Source organism: Protopterus annectens, chromosome 7.part0 (genome assembly GCF_019279795.1).
Source record: "Protopterus annectens isolate FY-2018-M chromosome 7.part0, PAN1.0, whole genome shotgun sequence".
Taxonomy (NCBI): domain Eukaryota; kingdom Metazoa; phylum Chordata; order Ceratodontiformes; family Protopteridae; genus Protopterus; species Protopterus annectens.
In genome coordinates this window covers 1,624,298,094-1,624,314,529 of record NC_056739.1, presented here as the reverse complement: position 1 = coordinate 1,624,314,529, position 16,436 = coordinate 1,624,298,094, and the positions used below count along the sequence as shown (strand labels likewise).

At 41.6% G+C, this 16,436-nt stretch overlaps 1 protein-coding gene across 5 annotated transcripts in view; it reads left to right on the top strand.

Annotated features, from left to right (window-relative positions):
• Positions 1 to 16,436, top strand: part of PRKCD (protein kinase C delta) — a 2,080,121-nt gene that overhangs the window by 1,980,022 nt on the left and 83,663 nt on the right. For all 5 annotated transcript variants that reach the window (XM_044078172.1, XM_044078174.1, XM_044078171.1 and 2 more), the window contains one exon: positions 7,129 to 7,257. In XM_044078172.1, the coding sequence (XP_043934107.1) occupies positions 7,129 to 7,257 (129 nt within the window). The remainder of the gene's footprint in view (positions 1 to 7,128; positions 7,258 to 16,436) is intronic.

The following is a 16,436-nucleotide window of genomic DNA, read 5'->3' as shown; positions in this document are numbered from 1 at the left end:
AGTTCTGAGTGACCATGCTTATCCAACAGAAGGATTTTTTTTCTGGATCCTAGTTCAGAAAGTGGGTTAAAGCTGATAGTGTATCTTCCTCCTTTGGTGTGGGGGTAAGGAAGTTCTTGATTCCCTCCTCACCCTCCTGTGCCAGGTCCTTCAGGTCACACAAAAGTATTTCTATGAAGGAGCCTTCAGCATGTGCCTTGCATGGACTGACTAGAATCCCTGTCACTATACTCCGTATCATATAGACTTACTTCTTGGGGGGAATTATGCCTGACCTACAGAGCAACCCAAACCTAATGAAGTTACTGCATATCCCTAAATCAAATGGGCCTAGGGCTACCCATTCCAGGGACTTAAATGTGGTCTGTGACTTAAATGGGATGTGCTGGAGAGACAGATTTGTCTCCTGATGACTGCCATGTCTTTGGAATCATCTACCAGTTCATGTGAAGCAGAGCACCTCTGTGACTCTGTTCAAGGAACCTGGATAAGTGGATGGGGCACCATAAATTCTTATCAAGGATAGCACCCACAACCCTCGACATGAGCAGTCATCACTAAATGCATTTTTGGGTACTGATTAGTACCTCTACAGTATTACACTGGGTTGAAATGGCTAGGTGTAAAATGACCTGTTGGCCAATAGCCTAGCAATCTCTTATGATCCTATGATAAGATACACTATCAGAAAATAACAGAGGCATTCTACAAGGTTCATACATTGATTATGTCTCAAGCCCTTCTCCCATCTGGTACTGGAGCAAATGGAAACATTACCTCCTTTCTTAGTTTCGCAGCTGCTGCTTCCAGATTCTCCCCACTGGGTCCAATACTAGATCCAGATATAGTGAGATTTATGGTTGACTTACAGATGCCAAAGCTAATTCCTTTCCAACATTGACCTAAATTGCAGCCATCATGGTCCAAGGTTTTAATGTTAACTTTACCATCAGCATTGACTGCTTCAATGCTAATGCCAACAACATGGAATGAGCCTTTGGCCTTAGTGCTTAAGCTGAACCTGTTGGTATCACTTTTGGCACTTATCCCTTCGGAATCATTGCTAACGTCACCAAGGTCAGCCTCCAAGGACAAGACCAAGGCATCAATTTCAATCTCAGTGCCAACTTTTCCATCTCTACAAACGTCTGCCTCCACCAAGACATTACTTTCACTACAGTGATAATTCTTTCCTTTTTTCTAATCAGGAAGGAGTAGATGTTCAGAATTAGATCACTGCTGCAGAAGGCTAAGCAATATGGGAGATATCCTGCCAGGGACTGGACAACTAGCCAGCTTCCAACGGTTTAGGGCATGCCTTAACCACTGTAGAGCTTGAGACAAATAGTGTAAAGTCATTGGTTAGGGTGCCACAATTTCAGAATTTTCTTGCTGTTGAACAGTACTTTCTGCTGTTGCTTCAAGAGATTCCTTTTGGGGACTGCCTTCCATTTTTAACATTTTTTTTGTGCAAAAATGTTTAACTTTTCCTGTCAAAAAATTATTGATGGGTGTTTGGTGGTTGTCACTAAAACAATTACCTCAGATATTGCCTTTTTAGTCAAGATGGATTTTATTGGTAGAATGATGGACCTGGGCTCCAGCTCCTCAGATGTTTTCTTCATGATCTACAAGAAGAAAAAAGTTATACTGGACGCATGTCTTGACTGTGGCTTCCTCTTAGCTTCTGCCACCTGTAAGTGACTCCAATGTGGTATTATCGGGTTCCTTGGACTTCTTATCATTTTCTCTTGGCCCTCTTGTGCAACTCCTCAGGAAGCCACTAAGGAGCCAAAGGCAGGCACATCTTCTGCAGCTGTCCTTTTCAGACAAGGGAGAACCACTCTTGTCAGCATCAGAGAAGGAAGTGGACATTGTTCCTTTGTGGAGACACTCCAAGGAGCCTGATTCCTGGGAAAAGAACTATTACTCAGTGTGCTGTTGTTCTGTAAGGTCACCCCCAAAAATGAAGTATAATGGAGCCCTAAGTCTTTGAGAAGCTGGCCTGTTTGTCTGATCCTTGGCAGGATACCTCCCCTGGTCATCCAATCCTCAGTTGATGCATCCCATATAGCTTAGGCTACTGCAACAGCGATCTATTTAAAATATGGTAAGTTTACTTACACTAATGTGCATTGACGAGTCTGTGCAGACTGGCTAACGGATGTCTGTTGCAGTACAGTCCTCCTCCTCCTTTGATACTGCCCCTTTAAGAAACTTTGGAAAGCACAGTAGTTACGTGGAGAAATATGGATTCTCTTCAGGGGTCTCCTACACTACCCATATGTGAGGATGGAAGTGTTGTTCACCACCACCATCTTGGGTAATGCCCAAGTTTGTAGAGATTTTGGACATGAGGAGAAAGAAAGGGAGATGACTTACTGATTCCACTGCTTGTTGTCAGTGCATCCTATCAGGGGACTTCTGTTCCTCAAAATTCTTTTTTTGGGTTGTCTCTCACTGCTAACATGGTGGTTTAGGTGGTTAACTGGATAGCATGGGGTGACCCTGAAGTTCTGGCACCTGTACCAAAGGATTTAAGTAAGAGCCTCTGGCCTGTAAAAGACCAGAAGTGGTGGGTAGGGACATCCAAGTTTGGCTCCATAGTTGCAGTGGCACCCCTTAAAAAGGCTCCTACTGTGTAAAATCCTGCTATCTATCCCAAAAGCAATGCATTCCACACAGTGTAAAAATTTATGAAGTACATTTATGTTCTTGACTGTCCCATATACTACACTTCCTTTGAGTACTGGATGATGGATGAGTCAGTTGCTAGAGGGAGTGCCAGAGGGAGACTTGAAATTTAAGCTAGAGTCGCAGATGGCAACCATGTTTTCAGTAGCCGGTGTCACCATGCGCCCCCTACATAATTCATTGAATGGTGTGACAGCAGCAGACATTGGCATAGCTGTCTGCTGCCATGCCTGGCTGCATCTAATGGATTTTGTCAATGATAATAAAGTGAATTTTCATATCACCCAGTTTGGCAGATCAATAATTTATGGCTGTTGCTTGCCAAATGGGAGACACCTTTGGGAAGCGCTAGGTGTTCTATCCATGGAGTATGAGCCTGTTGAGCACATGCTGCCAAACAGTCCATGGCACAGAGCAGCCCAGGAAATAGCATGCATGTTGAGACACATTTGCTTCTCCATGGCAGGCAGCACCATGGAACTCAGTAAGAGCCTGAGAGAGTTAGAGGAGTTCTGTGTGTCAATAAACACTGCAGGACTCTCTGATAGCCTGCCAGGACGGTCTCCACTGGGGAGAAATGGATTGGTTAATAGGGGCTTCCTGTGCAGATATGAATGGGCTGTATTGTTCTCACCCCTGTGGAACAAATGGCCTGATTTGCTGCAGATAAGAGTGAACCTGCCCTGCAAAGACTGCCTTCACAGTTCAGATACTTCCCTGTGCTGTGCGACTAAAGTAGTCCTCGTACTCCGATGTTAGTATTATGTGCTCCAGAATATCTCTGTAAACTGAGGTATTCCCGTTATGTGGGATATTTTCTTAATGATACATATTTAAGACAGGAATTCTAGGGATTATATCTTCTGACACTGTGGGAGACGGGAATTGAAAGCCCAAGGTACTTCTTGTTTTCATCTGAAGGATAATTCTAAGACTCCCTCCTCTAATACTCAAGCTGCATTTCTCAGACTTGGCCTTTGTGCTTATGAGTATCGTACAGATTCAGCATTTAATCTTTAGTGTACCACAGAATAGAGAGATCATGAGGTTCCACACATTTAATACTCATACAAGCTCGCACATAGCAGCTGATTTTGTAGATATAGTGAGTACCACAAAGAACTGTACTGCTTCCATGAAAAGCATTGATAGAGTTCTCTGCCTTCTCCTGTCTCATCCCTTTTTCTTGTTTTCCACTACTTTAGAGGAGGACCATCATTAAATTTGGATAGCTGCTGTGCTGCCTCCATTCCAGTGATTCATTTATTCAGAAAAGCAGATTGTGGAGAACCCACCTCTTTTAAGGACATTGCCCACATATATGGCAGCATAGATCAGAAGCCAGCCATCTTGAAGACAGCTGGCGCAAACATTTTTAACATTGTTGGACAGAACACTACATTATAGCTGTGAAGATCATTACCTACTACACAAACATCCATCAGGCAAATGCTAATAGAAGTATTCACAAATTGGTATTTTCTGCAAACAGAACTATTCAGGTGCCACTTGTTACCTAAGACCACACTATTTCTCTGAGAAGCTGTAGTCTATAGCAAAGTAAGAGTATTTGCTCTAAGTACCACTATTATTAGTCCTCAAAAAGACAGTAACAGTGGTGTAATAAACATCAGCTATGCTGAAACATATTTCCTGTTTAAGCATAATGTACATATTAGCTACCAACTCCATCCAAAGCTGGATCATGGTTAAATTGGGCCCTAGGCAGGGTAATGGACTTGCCACACCCCCACCTCTGCTGCTAAGCTAGTATCCAAATACTTGTCTCTCTCGCCCCAACTGCAAGAAAAAAATGTTCAAAGCGGTTGGTGTGCATACTGCTTTCTTTTTTACTTTTACAATAATCACAGGTTTGTATTTAATTTAAAACTTTTACATCAAAAACAGTGATAGATATTTGCTAAACAAGACAAAACAGTCTCATATTGAAAATAGAATTTGCATGAGCAACAGTAAACTTCTCTTTCCCTAAAAACTGACATTCAATGAAAATGCATCTGGCAGCTCATTAGAATACATGACATGCTCAGATTCATAGTCAAATAGCTCATAGTGAAGCACTAACTAGTCACTATGTGAAGGGTGCAAGAATTCAAAAAATAATTGTGTAAATGATTTGCTAACAGGCTGGGACAGCCCAATGGACCCATGTGTCCATTTTCAGGAGCAGCCCAAAAGTGCTGTCTGGTGAAATAAGTTGGTCAAAGTAAAAAATAAGACAAATGAAAGCTGAGGAAGTCAAGCCCTATACAGGAAGCAGCTCTTTAATAGGTTTAATAGCTCATCTGCATTAAATGTTAGACAAACTGTTGTACCCAAACAGTGCATTTGACACCTGTGTGCCTGCAAAAAAAAAAAAAAGATAAATTAAAAATGTATCCATAGTTAAAAAAGACTTCATGATGTCCAGTTCGTTCACAGCCAAATAAGAACACTGTTAACATTCAACAGAACAGGGAAACCAGGGATCATATCCAGAGAAAAGGCTCATATGATGATGCTCCTGTTTACTACAATTATTTTCCTTCCTTACACCATAGCTGGCTTGCAGTCTACGGGGCCATTGAGGTGCCTAGCCCAAATTTCCAATTGCTCCAAGGTGCTGTCTACTTAAGTGACTTGCTCAAGGATAGTACGTAATAAATATGAGTCAAAAGCAAATATGCTCTGAAAAATAGGAGTCAGATAAACAGACTGGCAGCTGGGTTGGAGGTTTAGATGTACTGCTACCTGTACTGATGGTACAAGGTTTGAATCTGTCAAGTTTCCTAACCATACAGGGACATTTTACAGACATGCATATACACATGTGCAGACACCTGCACATCTTTCCTCACTTCGCATACTCTCAATCTGTGGGCTTGATTGCTCATCTTTTTCCTCTTTTTTGCTTGCTTGTTTGTCTTTCTTTACTTCTTGCATGTTGGTCTTTCTCCACTTCTTACTCACTTTCAATACAGTAGAGTCGATTATCTGAACGCTGCCTTCCAAAGTTTTCAAGTAGGAAAAATCATAAAGTCTGAATGTGTAAACATTATGTATATTCACTTGTGCATGTCTTTTGAGCTTGTAGCCTGCTCGTGTGTGAAAAATATTTTTTATTGTCCATTGGAATCACTTAGTGGTTGAAAAGTGTATTCCCTGTGTGCAGAAAAAAAGATTTTAGAAGTTTTTTTATCTGGTTCACTGTATGTTTAATTATCCAAACTCCCCTAGGTCCCATTTAGTTCGGATAATCGACTCTCTCCTGTATCAATAATAGTAAAACTGGCATGTCCAGTGCACAAACAAAATTGGCCAAATACTGCTGCAACATCTCACTCATATTGTAGTGATATACTATAAAGTAAAAAAAAAAAAGACAACACTTCTGATTTGGCAGTCAGTAAACCTGGAATGTCCAGTCATTGCCTGCATAATCACAAAAAAAAAAATCCATCACTACTGAAAAAGCTGCATGCATACATCTATCCCACTGACATTGCGGTGAGTTTAAAAAAAAAAAAAAAAACACAGATGTGCTTCCAATCTGAGCTCCAGGACCGGAAATGATAATCCACACAGCAAGGCAGTAATTCAGTAATGTAGCACAGCGAAGGAGAAGTAAGAACAGCAATTACTCTCTTTTTATAGTCAACGTGCAGTAATTCATTATTTTTTTTCACTGTTTTATGATTAGTCTGGGTCTTCCAGACAGCCTCTGTCGCATTTTGCTGGATCTAGCCTTGACTTCCCCATAAAGAGGTCTAAGTGTTTTTGAACAGAGTCAACAGAAATCAAAATGTTAAATGGAAATCTCCCTATGCCCTGCACTGACTGTGAGCTTCATTAGACATAAACTGAGGAAGAGATGGTACAGTGGGCCAAACCAGCACATATAAAATCAAAATCCAGTGCTGGTTGATTGTTTACAGCCAGCCCCTTATGTTTGTAATTTTGTGATAGATCTGACATGCCATCTTGACTTCTCTAAGTTAAAACAAATTAATCAACAAAATAAATTACAAAAAAAGTAGTCTAGTTATTTTAAATATGAAAATTTACTTTTAAGTTCTTGAGTATAATAGCTGCTTTTGGAGTTTTTCTAACAAGGATATAAGCCGTAGTCTAAGTTGCTTGCTGGAGTCTTCAACCTTTTACATCTGATTAAGTTTTGAATATTGTATCCATCTGATTTAATGTTAACAAGTATTGTATGCTGTAATCTCATTTTCTGTTAGATTCTTCTTCCTTTGCCTAATCTGCATATCTGATGCTTATGAAATAGTGGTATAAAGTGGCAGATATTAGAAACAAGTGTCTCGTAATGCATGTTTACCTACCTAGGACCTTTTTAATCTCTTATTGCCTTGTTTTGTATATTTTTGTTAATGCCTGGATATATTTTCAAATGCACTCTTATTAATTTTCCAGCTTTTTGAGAGAGAGCCAACAAAGAGATTGGGTGTTACTGGAAACATCAAACTTCACCCATTCTTCAAGACCATCAACTGGGTTGCACTAGAGAGGAAGGAGGTGGATCCCCCTTTCAAACCTAAAGTAGTAAGTTCAGACACAGGTTTTATTTGTTAAACTGGCTTGTTAATATACTCAGATCCAGAATTTAAGTAAATGAAGGTTTTGCTTTCATAGTACAGTCACTTTCCATTATTGTATGATTACAGTAATCTTCAAAACAGTGTAAGAAACTTCTCTGTGTGGAAGATTTTCAGTCCATATATTTCTAGTTAATCACTGTATATTAATCAGATCAGACAATCGTAGTAGAAGTAGCGAATGTAAACTCGTCAAGTCAAAAAGTAATAATAGAAAATATATAATTCTACAGCATTACTAAGTATTTGAAAGTAATCCAAGCAAGGCAGGCAGTCTGTTTCCAGTCGAAAATCAAAGGAGATTACTTGTTTTTTATTACAGTAATCTTCCTGATTTATTAAAGTGGTTTCTGTTTCAGAATCCTTCCTGTTTACTACTGCTTTTCATATTGATAGTCTCTGATGGAGCAGTCCTGAATCCTGCCTCGGATCATGTATCTGCTTGTACTGTAGGATTTTAGTGCTGTTAGGAGTTCTTCTGTCCCTTGAAGTGCAATTGAAGTAAATATAAATATTCTAGCAGTGCAGTTATACATGCCTGGAGTTTTCTTTCTTTTTTTTTCTTTTTCAAGTTCTGTGCATGACATATTGCAGAAAAGCTGCAGAGCAGCATTAAACACATGAAAAAATTATCAAGAACAATTATGTGATCAGTTGCTTATATTTAGAAAGAGGTGATGCCAATAGCATGTTCAAGAGTATTAATGCTGCAAAACAAAGCATAATATCTGCAGTGTCATATTCACAAAATGTTACATATATTTACATTATATAACCCTGCAATTATATAATCTAGCTGTGACTGATCAGAGTTCTGTAGCTGTAACAAATATTAAGAGTGCTAGTGAACATTCCATGATATTTATAGGAGGAGACATGATAGTGATGAGTTGTAAAATAGGTCTGATGTGACAAACTGGTCAGTGCGACTGAAAGTCATTCTTTACATTTTGCAGGTAGGACAGAATTTTCTCACTTTGGAACATGGAGTTAGGTAGGTTTGCTCTTTCTAGATCTCCATCTGCTAGGTCATTTAGATCCTTCTCTTCTCTTCTCACTGTAGTCATTCTGCTGTAATAGAATTGATTATGGGAAAATTATGAAAGCTGCCTTATAGACAGATATTGGCATGGATCTCTTACTTTCCCCCCTCTAGTTTCAGGGTGGATAAGGGCTCTTAATTTTTGCCCACTTTTCCATTATCTCCTCACTGCCCCCCATTGTTGCTCTGATTCTGATGAGGCCAGTAAGCAACCTGCTGGAGCTGTCACAGATTCCTGAAACTTGGCTGGTCATAACCTTGGTATCATGATCATCACTGTCAGTACCTTCCACATTCCTACTGCCATCAATGTCAAGTGTTGGTGCTACTTCTGATGGCACAGACTGCCTTTTTGCTTTTTGGTGTTGAGCTCAGAGAGTCACACAGAATGTCTGTTCCAATGTCTTTGGCTCTGTTTCAGCTATGTGATTCCTCCTCCTTCAAACCTTCCATCTGAACGGTATCCGGGTCAATCTATTGTCCATCTGAAGGGTATCAGAGCCAATCTCTTGATGTCAATGTTTGGTATCATTTGAATGGTGCCTATGATGATTAGGTTGTCATTGCAATTGGTACACAGTCGAGTCATCCAGTCTATTTCCTTGGAACTCTGTGGGTTATTGATGTCAGCTGATATTGCAAAGAACTGTACAAAGGCTTCCATCAGCTACACCCCTGTCCTCATCTGGGACATTCTTTTTCCTACATACACCTTTGTGTCTTCTTGCCATCAAGGCGTTCAGAAAGCCATTGGTGAGACCACTTTAGGGAATCCAGTAATGCCTTCACTTCTTCCTCTTCCTTGGAGCCTTCCCCACCTTGGAGAAAAAGAAGCATTCTTGAAGAAGTTGCTCATTTACTTCCCTTTGGAGTCTTCCATGCCAGGCACTAATAACAGAGCCACAGGTCACAAAAATTACTGAAAATGTTGCACAAGTTAGTGGCCCACAGTCCCTCTCATTTTAGGAAAAGGTCTTGCAGGAAGCTTTATGATCTCCCTGCTTAGCTTCTGGGTGGTTGCCTCTGCAGACAAGATTTTCATTGTAATTTGGAAGCTTAGAGAGAACCTAGTGTTGTGGGAGTTCTTCTTAAGAGGCCAAATAGGATCCTCTGGCCTCCTAAGGATTGTAAAATTTGGGTACAGACTCCCATCACTAAGGCTGTCAAAACTACAGCAGTCCTCAAAAGGCTTGCTTGCTTCAAAACCAAGAGTTTCATCCCTCAGAAAAGAAGGCTAAGGTACTAGACCACTTTGAAAAATGGATATATGTATAATATAATTCTGTCAGGACATATAATTACCTTCCACATATGTTGTGTTTCCAGCATGAGCTTGCAGATGAGATGACCAAGAAGATGGAAAAGCTTGCCAAACATCAGCTGGAACCAAAACCCTTTTCTCACACAGCAGCATTGCCAAATCTTTCTGATCGCAGCATGTACCTAGTGCATAACTCAAGGTGGTGCAAGAAGGGTAGTGGGCATCAGTGTTGCTGCATGCCACTATGCCTAGTTGTGCTTGACTGATTTGCCTAGAATTTCTCATGCATCTCTTATTTCATTGTTCAGAGTATCATATTGTTTGATATTAAAGTCAGAGAGAGACTTAAGGATGATGAGTGAAGGAACAACTCTCACAGCAGCTGGTGTCAGTTTAAAGAATACTTGGTGTATCTTTCTGAGGATACAGAAGAGCCCATGTCATTTTTGGTATAGATGCAGCCAACAGCATCATAAAGAAAGAATTGCATGGGAGGGGACAGGGTTATTGTAATTTCCAAAATTAATGCCCCCCCAAGGAAGGAATTTACAGCCAAATCAGGGAATTTGCTTTTCATATTTGGGAGGGGGAGGAGTGTAGCAGCAGCAGACTCCTCCTGGGCTTGCATGGCCATCCCAGTGTAGACAGTTGGGTCATTTGTCCTTCCATCTGTCTGAATGGATAACTCTCATGAAAAACAGATGGATTCAGGTAATCATACCCAAATTCCATTCCACACCACTCCCAAATTGCACATCTTCCATCACCTGATACCATACCTTGAGTCAAATGAGTTGATTTTTTGTGACTACATTTTTGCTTCTAATAAACAGGGATAAATTGTTCTAGTAGAGATTCATGGGAAGTTATTTTAATAGCATTTGTAACTTTCCCTACCAGAGACACTCTTTCAGTTTATTTAAGATTATTTGATTGTGTAATACTTTTGTACCCAGTGACTCTGACTAAAATAGAGTAGAAGCTAAAATGGATGGCTAATATTTTTGAAAATGCTTTTTAATCCAGTTTCTTATTACATTCAGAGAGTAGATCTGGTGCATTATCTGACATAATTTTTGATTTTGTTTCCTGATGCATGATGACATTGTAGCTGATTTGATGGTATTAGCTTCAGCACTCTATGTTGTACACCTACCCCCATCATTTTTTACTGCATTTAGTTATTTGATGTTTGTCTGATAACTACTACTTCCTCAACAGCAGGATCTGAAATGTAAACTTTAAACTTTACTAAATATATGCAAGTTATTTCCCATCTGTGAGGAAAATAGAAAGTCTGGTCAGATAGCAATCTGTGTAAGTGGTAACAGGCCCTAACATTTTTCTTAGTAAGGGCAAACCTTACTTTAGAATAGGCAATGTCTATGAATGCAGCTCTGTTTGAGGCAACTGCTTATTTTTGGAGGGATAAACTTCCTATTTGGAAAGTGGGTATAGTTTTGTATGTATGTGGTTAGTTAAAGGGGACTGTGGAGTTTTGAAAATGTATTTAGTTTCTCTTGTTCCTAGAGTGTTTTTATTGAAGCAAAAACTGTGGAAAATATGACATAGGTTTAAATAGATCTGAGAAGAAACCACATAAACAAAACTGGCTTGTCAGTCACTAGTGTGTGTATGTAAGTTGCAAGGTTGAATCATATCTTCAAGAAAAGTATATTCAAAAGGTCTGTCTTGTATAATATGCGGAAGCGATATCTTTTTATCAGAATGGCTGCTTTGTCAATATTAACTTAGAATGTAAATGGCCTTGCAGGTATAGCCCCAAAGGAAAGAGTACTGAGTTAGGTTCAGACATGCAAGTTGCAAATAATGCTACAGTCTACGTTAGGGTGAAATGAACGTATGAGTTTGGCAAAGAAAGAATTTCCAGATGGACATCCAGCAGAGTTCCAGGGACAAAGGGAAAGGGAGAGTAATACTGATTGGAAGGAGGGCTGCAGTAGCACTAGAGTAGGTAAAAAGACAATGTTAAATTTGTGGTAGGCACTGATTATTGGCAGAGGAGGATGATCATGCTGACATAGGTTCATAGGTGTGTACTAGGCTAATGGCCCTGGAACGTTTACAAGCCTAGCCCATAGGATTACCCTGGCATTGTGCCACCTGACCTTAGTTCCCACTGCCTCTGTCGAGTAGAGCCACTGGAGTGATCCCTGGGGTGAATTTTTTTTATTTCCCATCCACTCATCAAGGTTTCTCTTGAAAAGCGCCAGTGAGGTTTTCTGTTTCACATGTATGGGAAAGTCTGTTCCATAGCATGGGCAGTCTCTGGGTTATGAACCTGTCCCTACAGCACATTCTGTTGATGGAGAATGTGGTGTTGAGGGATTGGGATTTCTTTAGATGTAGCATTTCTAACCAAGCCGGGTCAGACATGGCTTTGTAAGTCAATCAGAGATCGCCTCTAAGTAGGCGATATGAGACGGAGAATAGTTGAGAGTTTTTTGAGTCTGTCCATATAGGGCAAGTGTTTAAGGCTTAGGATCCTCCTTGTGAGGTACTTTTGCAGCCTCTCCAGTTGTTGCAGGTGTCTAGTGAGGTACATACCAAATGGGGCATTGTACTCGATGATTGGTCTAATGAGGGAAGAGTAGAGCGAGATAATGACGTCTTTCTTCCTGGTTGAAAAACCCTTAGTAATAAGATGTGCCACATAGAAGGACTTTCTGACCACAGTGGCAATGTGGTGATCAAAAGAGAGGTTGCTGTCAACCTGTGTTCTTAGATCTCTTATAATGCCTTCTCTGTTCAGTGGACTACCATTGATGTGGTAATTCATAGGAACCGGGTTTTTCCCAAAGGGTATGACAACACATTTTTTTAACATTGAGCTTAAGGCCATGGTTGTGACACCAGTTGTTGGTCTCAGTGAGGCTTTTTCCGTAGGATGTCAGCATCACTTGGGGAGTTAATAACAGCTCCCAGCATGCAATCGTCTGTGAACTTTTTCAGCCAGAGTCCCTTCGTGTTGGCCTGGACTTCAGAGAAGTAGATACCAAACAGGAGAGGACACAGGACCAAAACCTGTGGTACTCCACTTGTGACTGTTCGGCAGTCTGACTTGAAGTCCGCTACTTTCACACTGTGGATTCTATCTGTGAGCCAGTTTGCAACCCACCTAGTGATATAGGGGTTGATGCGTAGCTTAATTGAGTTTTTCTATGATTCTTGAGTAGGGAATGGTATCAAAGGCCTTGGCCAGATCAAGATAGGCTGTATGAACCATCTTGCCTTCATCCACAGCTCTGGTGACTGACTCAATGAAGTTGACCAAGTTGAGCAGGCATGATCTACCCTTCACAAAACCAAACTGTGTGGGTTCCAGAGTTTGGAGATTTCTTATATCCTTGTTTATTAGGTCCATGATGATGCATTCCATAGCTTTGCATATCAGACTTGTAAAGCTAATGAGGTGATAGTTCCCAGGGTCTGTAGTTGCTCCTCCATTATGGAGAGGGATGACTATAGCAGTGCACCATTTGGTAGGGACAAAGCCTGAGGTGAGGATGTGATTGAACAGGGCACACAGGTGAGGTGCCAGTTCGCTCTGTAGTTCATGTAGAACACAGCCAAGAATAGTGTCAGCTCTCATAGAAGCTGTATTCTTGGCCTTGGACAGTGCTGTTTTAACCTGTGCAGCAGTAATACTGGGTGCCTGACAATCTTCTGGTATTGTGGTTGGTGCTTTGGAGGGGTGGGAGTTGGCACTGAATCTGTCGGCCAGTATATTGGCAATATCTGTTGGCTCAGTATAGGAGGTACCATTGTGCAGTAGCTCAGAGCAAATTTGGGTATTACAGTGGAGATCCTTTACATAACTATAGAAAGCCTTGTGGTTGTCTTTACTATCTGCTGCAATTCTGTTTTCATAGCTAGCTTTAGAGGATTTGATGAGGGATCTCAACTTTTTGCTGAGGCTGAAAAGGGAGTTTTTCCAGTCTTGGGACTTCACCTTTATTCTGCATCAGTTTCCTCCTTCTGTTGTAGAGTTTATTTTTGGCAGGGGACCACCAGATTGGCTTCCTTTTTTTGGAGGAGAGCATCTTGGTTCTATTGGGTATGGTGAGAGCCATACATTTTTGTACATGTTTCGTACAGTGCATTGGTGTATGATTCGTCGGTCATGCAAATATTCTCCATTTGCATGGGTGCCGTGAAGTTAGCCACCTCTGTTTTAGGAGCCCAAAGTTAGCTTTGGAGAAGATGTTCTTCATCTCACATTGCTGCAGTCATAACCTGTGGGTAGTCCACTGTCCTCGGTCGGCCCGAATACCAAAGTATTAGGCTGGCGTCGGTCATGGGTGCTCAAATCTGACGTCAGTGCGCCATGGTATTAAAGCGCATGACTGACGTCATATCCTCAGTCTTTTTTGCCGCATGGTCCGAAGCAGAAGCAGCGTTTGCAAGTGCCGTTCGGTGTTCTGAAATTTTCGTATTCTGAGTTTCAGACCGAAACTAAGTTGGGCTAAGTACCCCGTTGGGGAGTATTTTTGTTTTTTCTTGCCTCAGTTAATTCCGGATGTCAGAAAAAGTGAATAATTGTATTTCTTGTGGGAAACAGATACCGCATAGGGATTACCACTCTCTCTGTATTCCTTGTTTGGGGCCTGAGCACGACGTAGTCGGGTGTCGCTTTTGTGCTAGATTTAATAAGCGCACCATTAAACATAGGTTAGATTGTGCTAGGCTTGTCTTCGGTAAGCGGTGTAATTACAATATGCCGTCGGATCCTTCGACGCCCGCTACCGCTAAGAAGCGCAAAGAAAAATCGTTAAGGTCCAAGCAAGATGAGTCGTCCGTTCCGGACGCCGGTTCTTTAGAAACTACAGTGGAATCTGTAGATCCAACCAAGGTTTCAGCTGAGTCTCAGGGGGAGACGTTAGTTTTGCAAGATGTGGCCTCTCAGGAGTCAAGTCAGGCTGAGGGGGCCTCTCAGGTTGCTTTACTCCCTTCTTTGCCTAAGGTGGTTAGGCCTTCTCCTTCTGTCTCTAAGGTACCTTCCAAGGTCAGGCCTGGTTTGTCTTCCACAGGTGTCAGTCCTAGTTCTGCAGGTTATCTGCCTAAAAAACACATGCTTAAAATGGCAGAAGATTTAATTTCCCTAATCAGGGGTTCTATGCCCCCTCCAGATAAGAGGCCTAGGGTGGAGCCAGAGGTGGAAAGTTTGGAGCAGGCTTCAGATTATTCAGTCTTCGGCTGAAGACATTCAGGATTTTCCTCCTTATTCTGATTCAGACGCAGAGGATTCCAGTCCTTCTGCTTCTCCTCCAGAGGATTTTTCTTTTTCAGAAACCCTGCATTCTATGAGGGAGCATTTTAAATGGGAAGGTCAGGATTTCTCAGATTCCCAAAAGAGGCTTAGGGAATTTTTGTTTTTACCACAACATCAGCCCTTTGCTATACCTCCTGTTTTGGATGTTGTTCAGGACGTTTTCTCTGAGGCTTCCCTTAATCCAGACTCTTTGCCTCCTGCGCCAGTAAAGCCTGATAGGTATTACAGAGTGCCTGAGGCTCATAAATATTTGTATAAGAGCCCAAGGGCTGACCCAGAAACTATTAGCCAGGGACCTAAGGGTGTCAGGGCTTCTGTTGTAAAGAATCCAGTTCCTCTGGATAAAGATTCTAGAGCTTTGGATAGGTGGGGTAAGAAAGTGTATACCTCTTCCACTTTAGCAATGAGGGCTTTGAATTGCCAGTTTCATATGTTGAAGTACCAGAATTTTCTCCTTACTCAGTTAAAATCTAAGGTGGATGCTTTGGCAGAGGGCATAGAGTGTAAGGAATTACAGGATTTGGTTCATGCCTCTGATCTCTGATCAGGTTGGTAAGCATTCTTTGCAGTGTGGTTTCGATGCTTTACAGGCTTCTTCCAGGGTGGCTGCCACTGGATCAGTTATTCGCAGGCACGCCTGGCTTAAGGATCAGAATTTGTCAGAGCATGTTAAAGCTAGAATTTTGGATGCTCCTTTACAGTCTGAAGTTTTGTTTGGTTCTCCTGTGGAGTCTGTCTTAAAGAAAATGGAAGACAAGGCTAAGTCTATGCAGACTGTTAAAGATTTTTTGCAGGTGCAGCCCCCTAAGTTTAGCAGGAATTGGCCTACTAAGGGATGGGCTTACCCTTCTTCTGATTTACAGTCTAGGGGCAGATCTAGACGTGGTAGGAGCAGAGCTCAGGGTTCTTTCAGGCCTAGAACGTGGAGTTCCCCTGCACAATCTACAGGTGAAGGCAGGGGCCAGTCCTTTCGTAAACAGGCCCAATGACCTGCATCTTCAGCTGCCAGATCCTTCCTGTCTGGCAGCTCCTTTGGGAGGAAAGTTGGCACTCTACAAGCAAAACTGGCTTTTAGTCACCCAGGACAAATGGGTGTTGGACATAGTAGACCGAGGCTACAAGTTTTATTTCCACACATTGCCTCCTTTCAAAGGCATGCCAGACGTTCCTCCTCAGCAAAGGGTAGAGGCTCACAAACAGATTTCTTTACTTCTTCAAATGGGGGCTATACAGCAGGTTCCTCTGTCAGAAGTAGGCCTAGGATTTTATTCTCGCCTGTTTCTTGTACCAAAGAAAGGAAACACTTGGAGGCCGATTTTGGATTTATCTATCCTCAACACATACCTGGACATCCCAAAATTCAAAATGTTGACTTTGCAACAACTTCTGCCTCTGTTGGGCAAAGATCATTGGATGGTAACTCTGGATCTCAAAGAGGCTTATCTTCATGTTCCTATCAGGCCCAGTTGCAGGAGATTCCTGCGTTTTCGGGCTGGGACTTTACATTATCAGTTCTCTGCATTGCCCTTT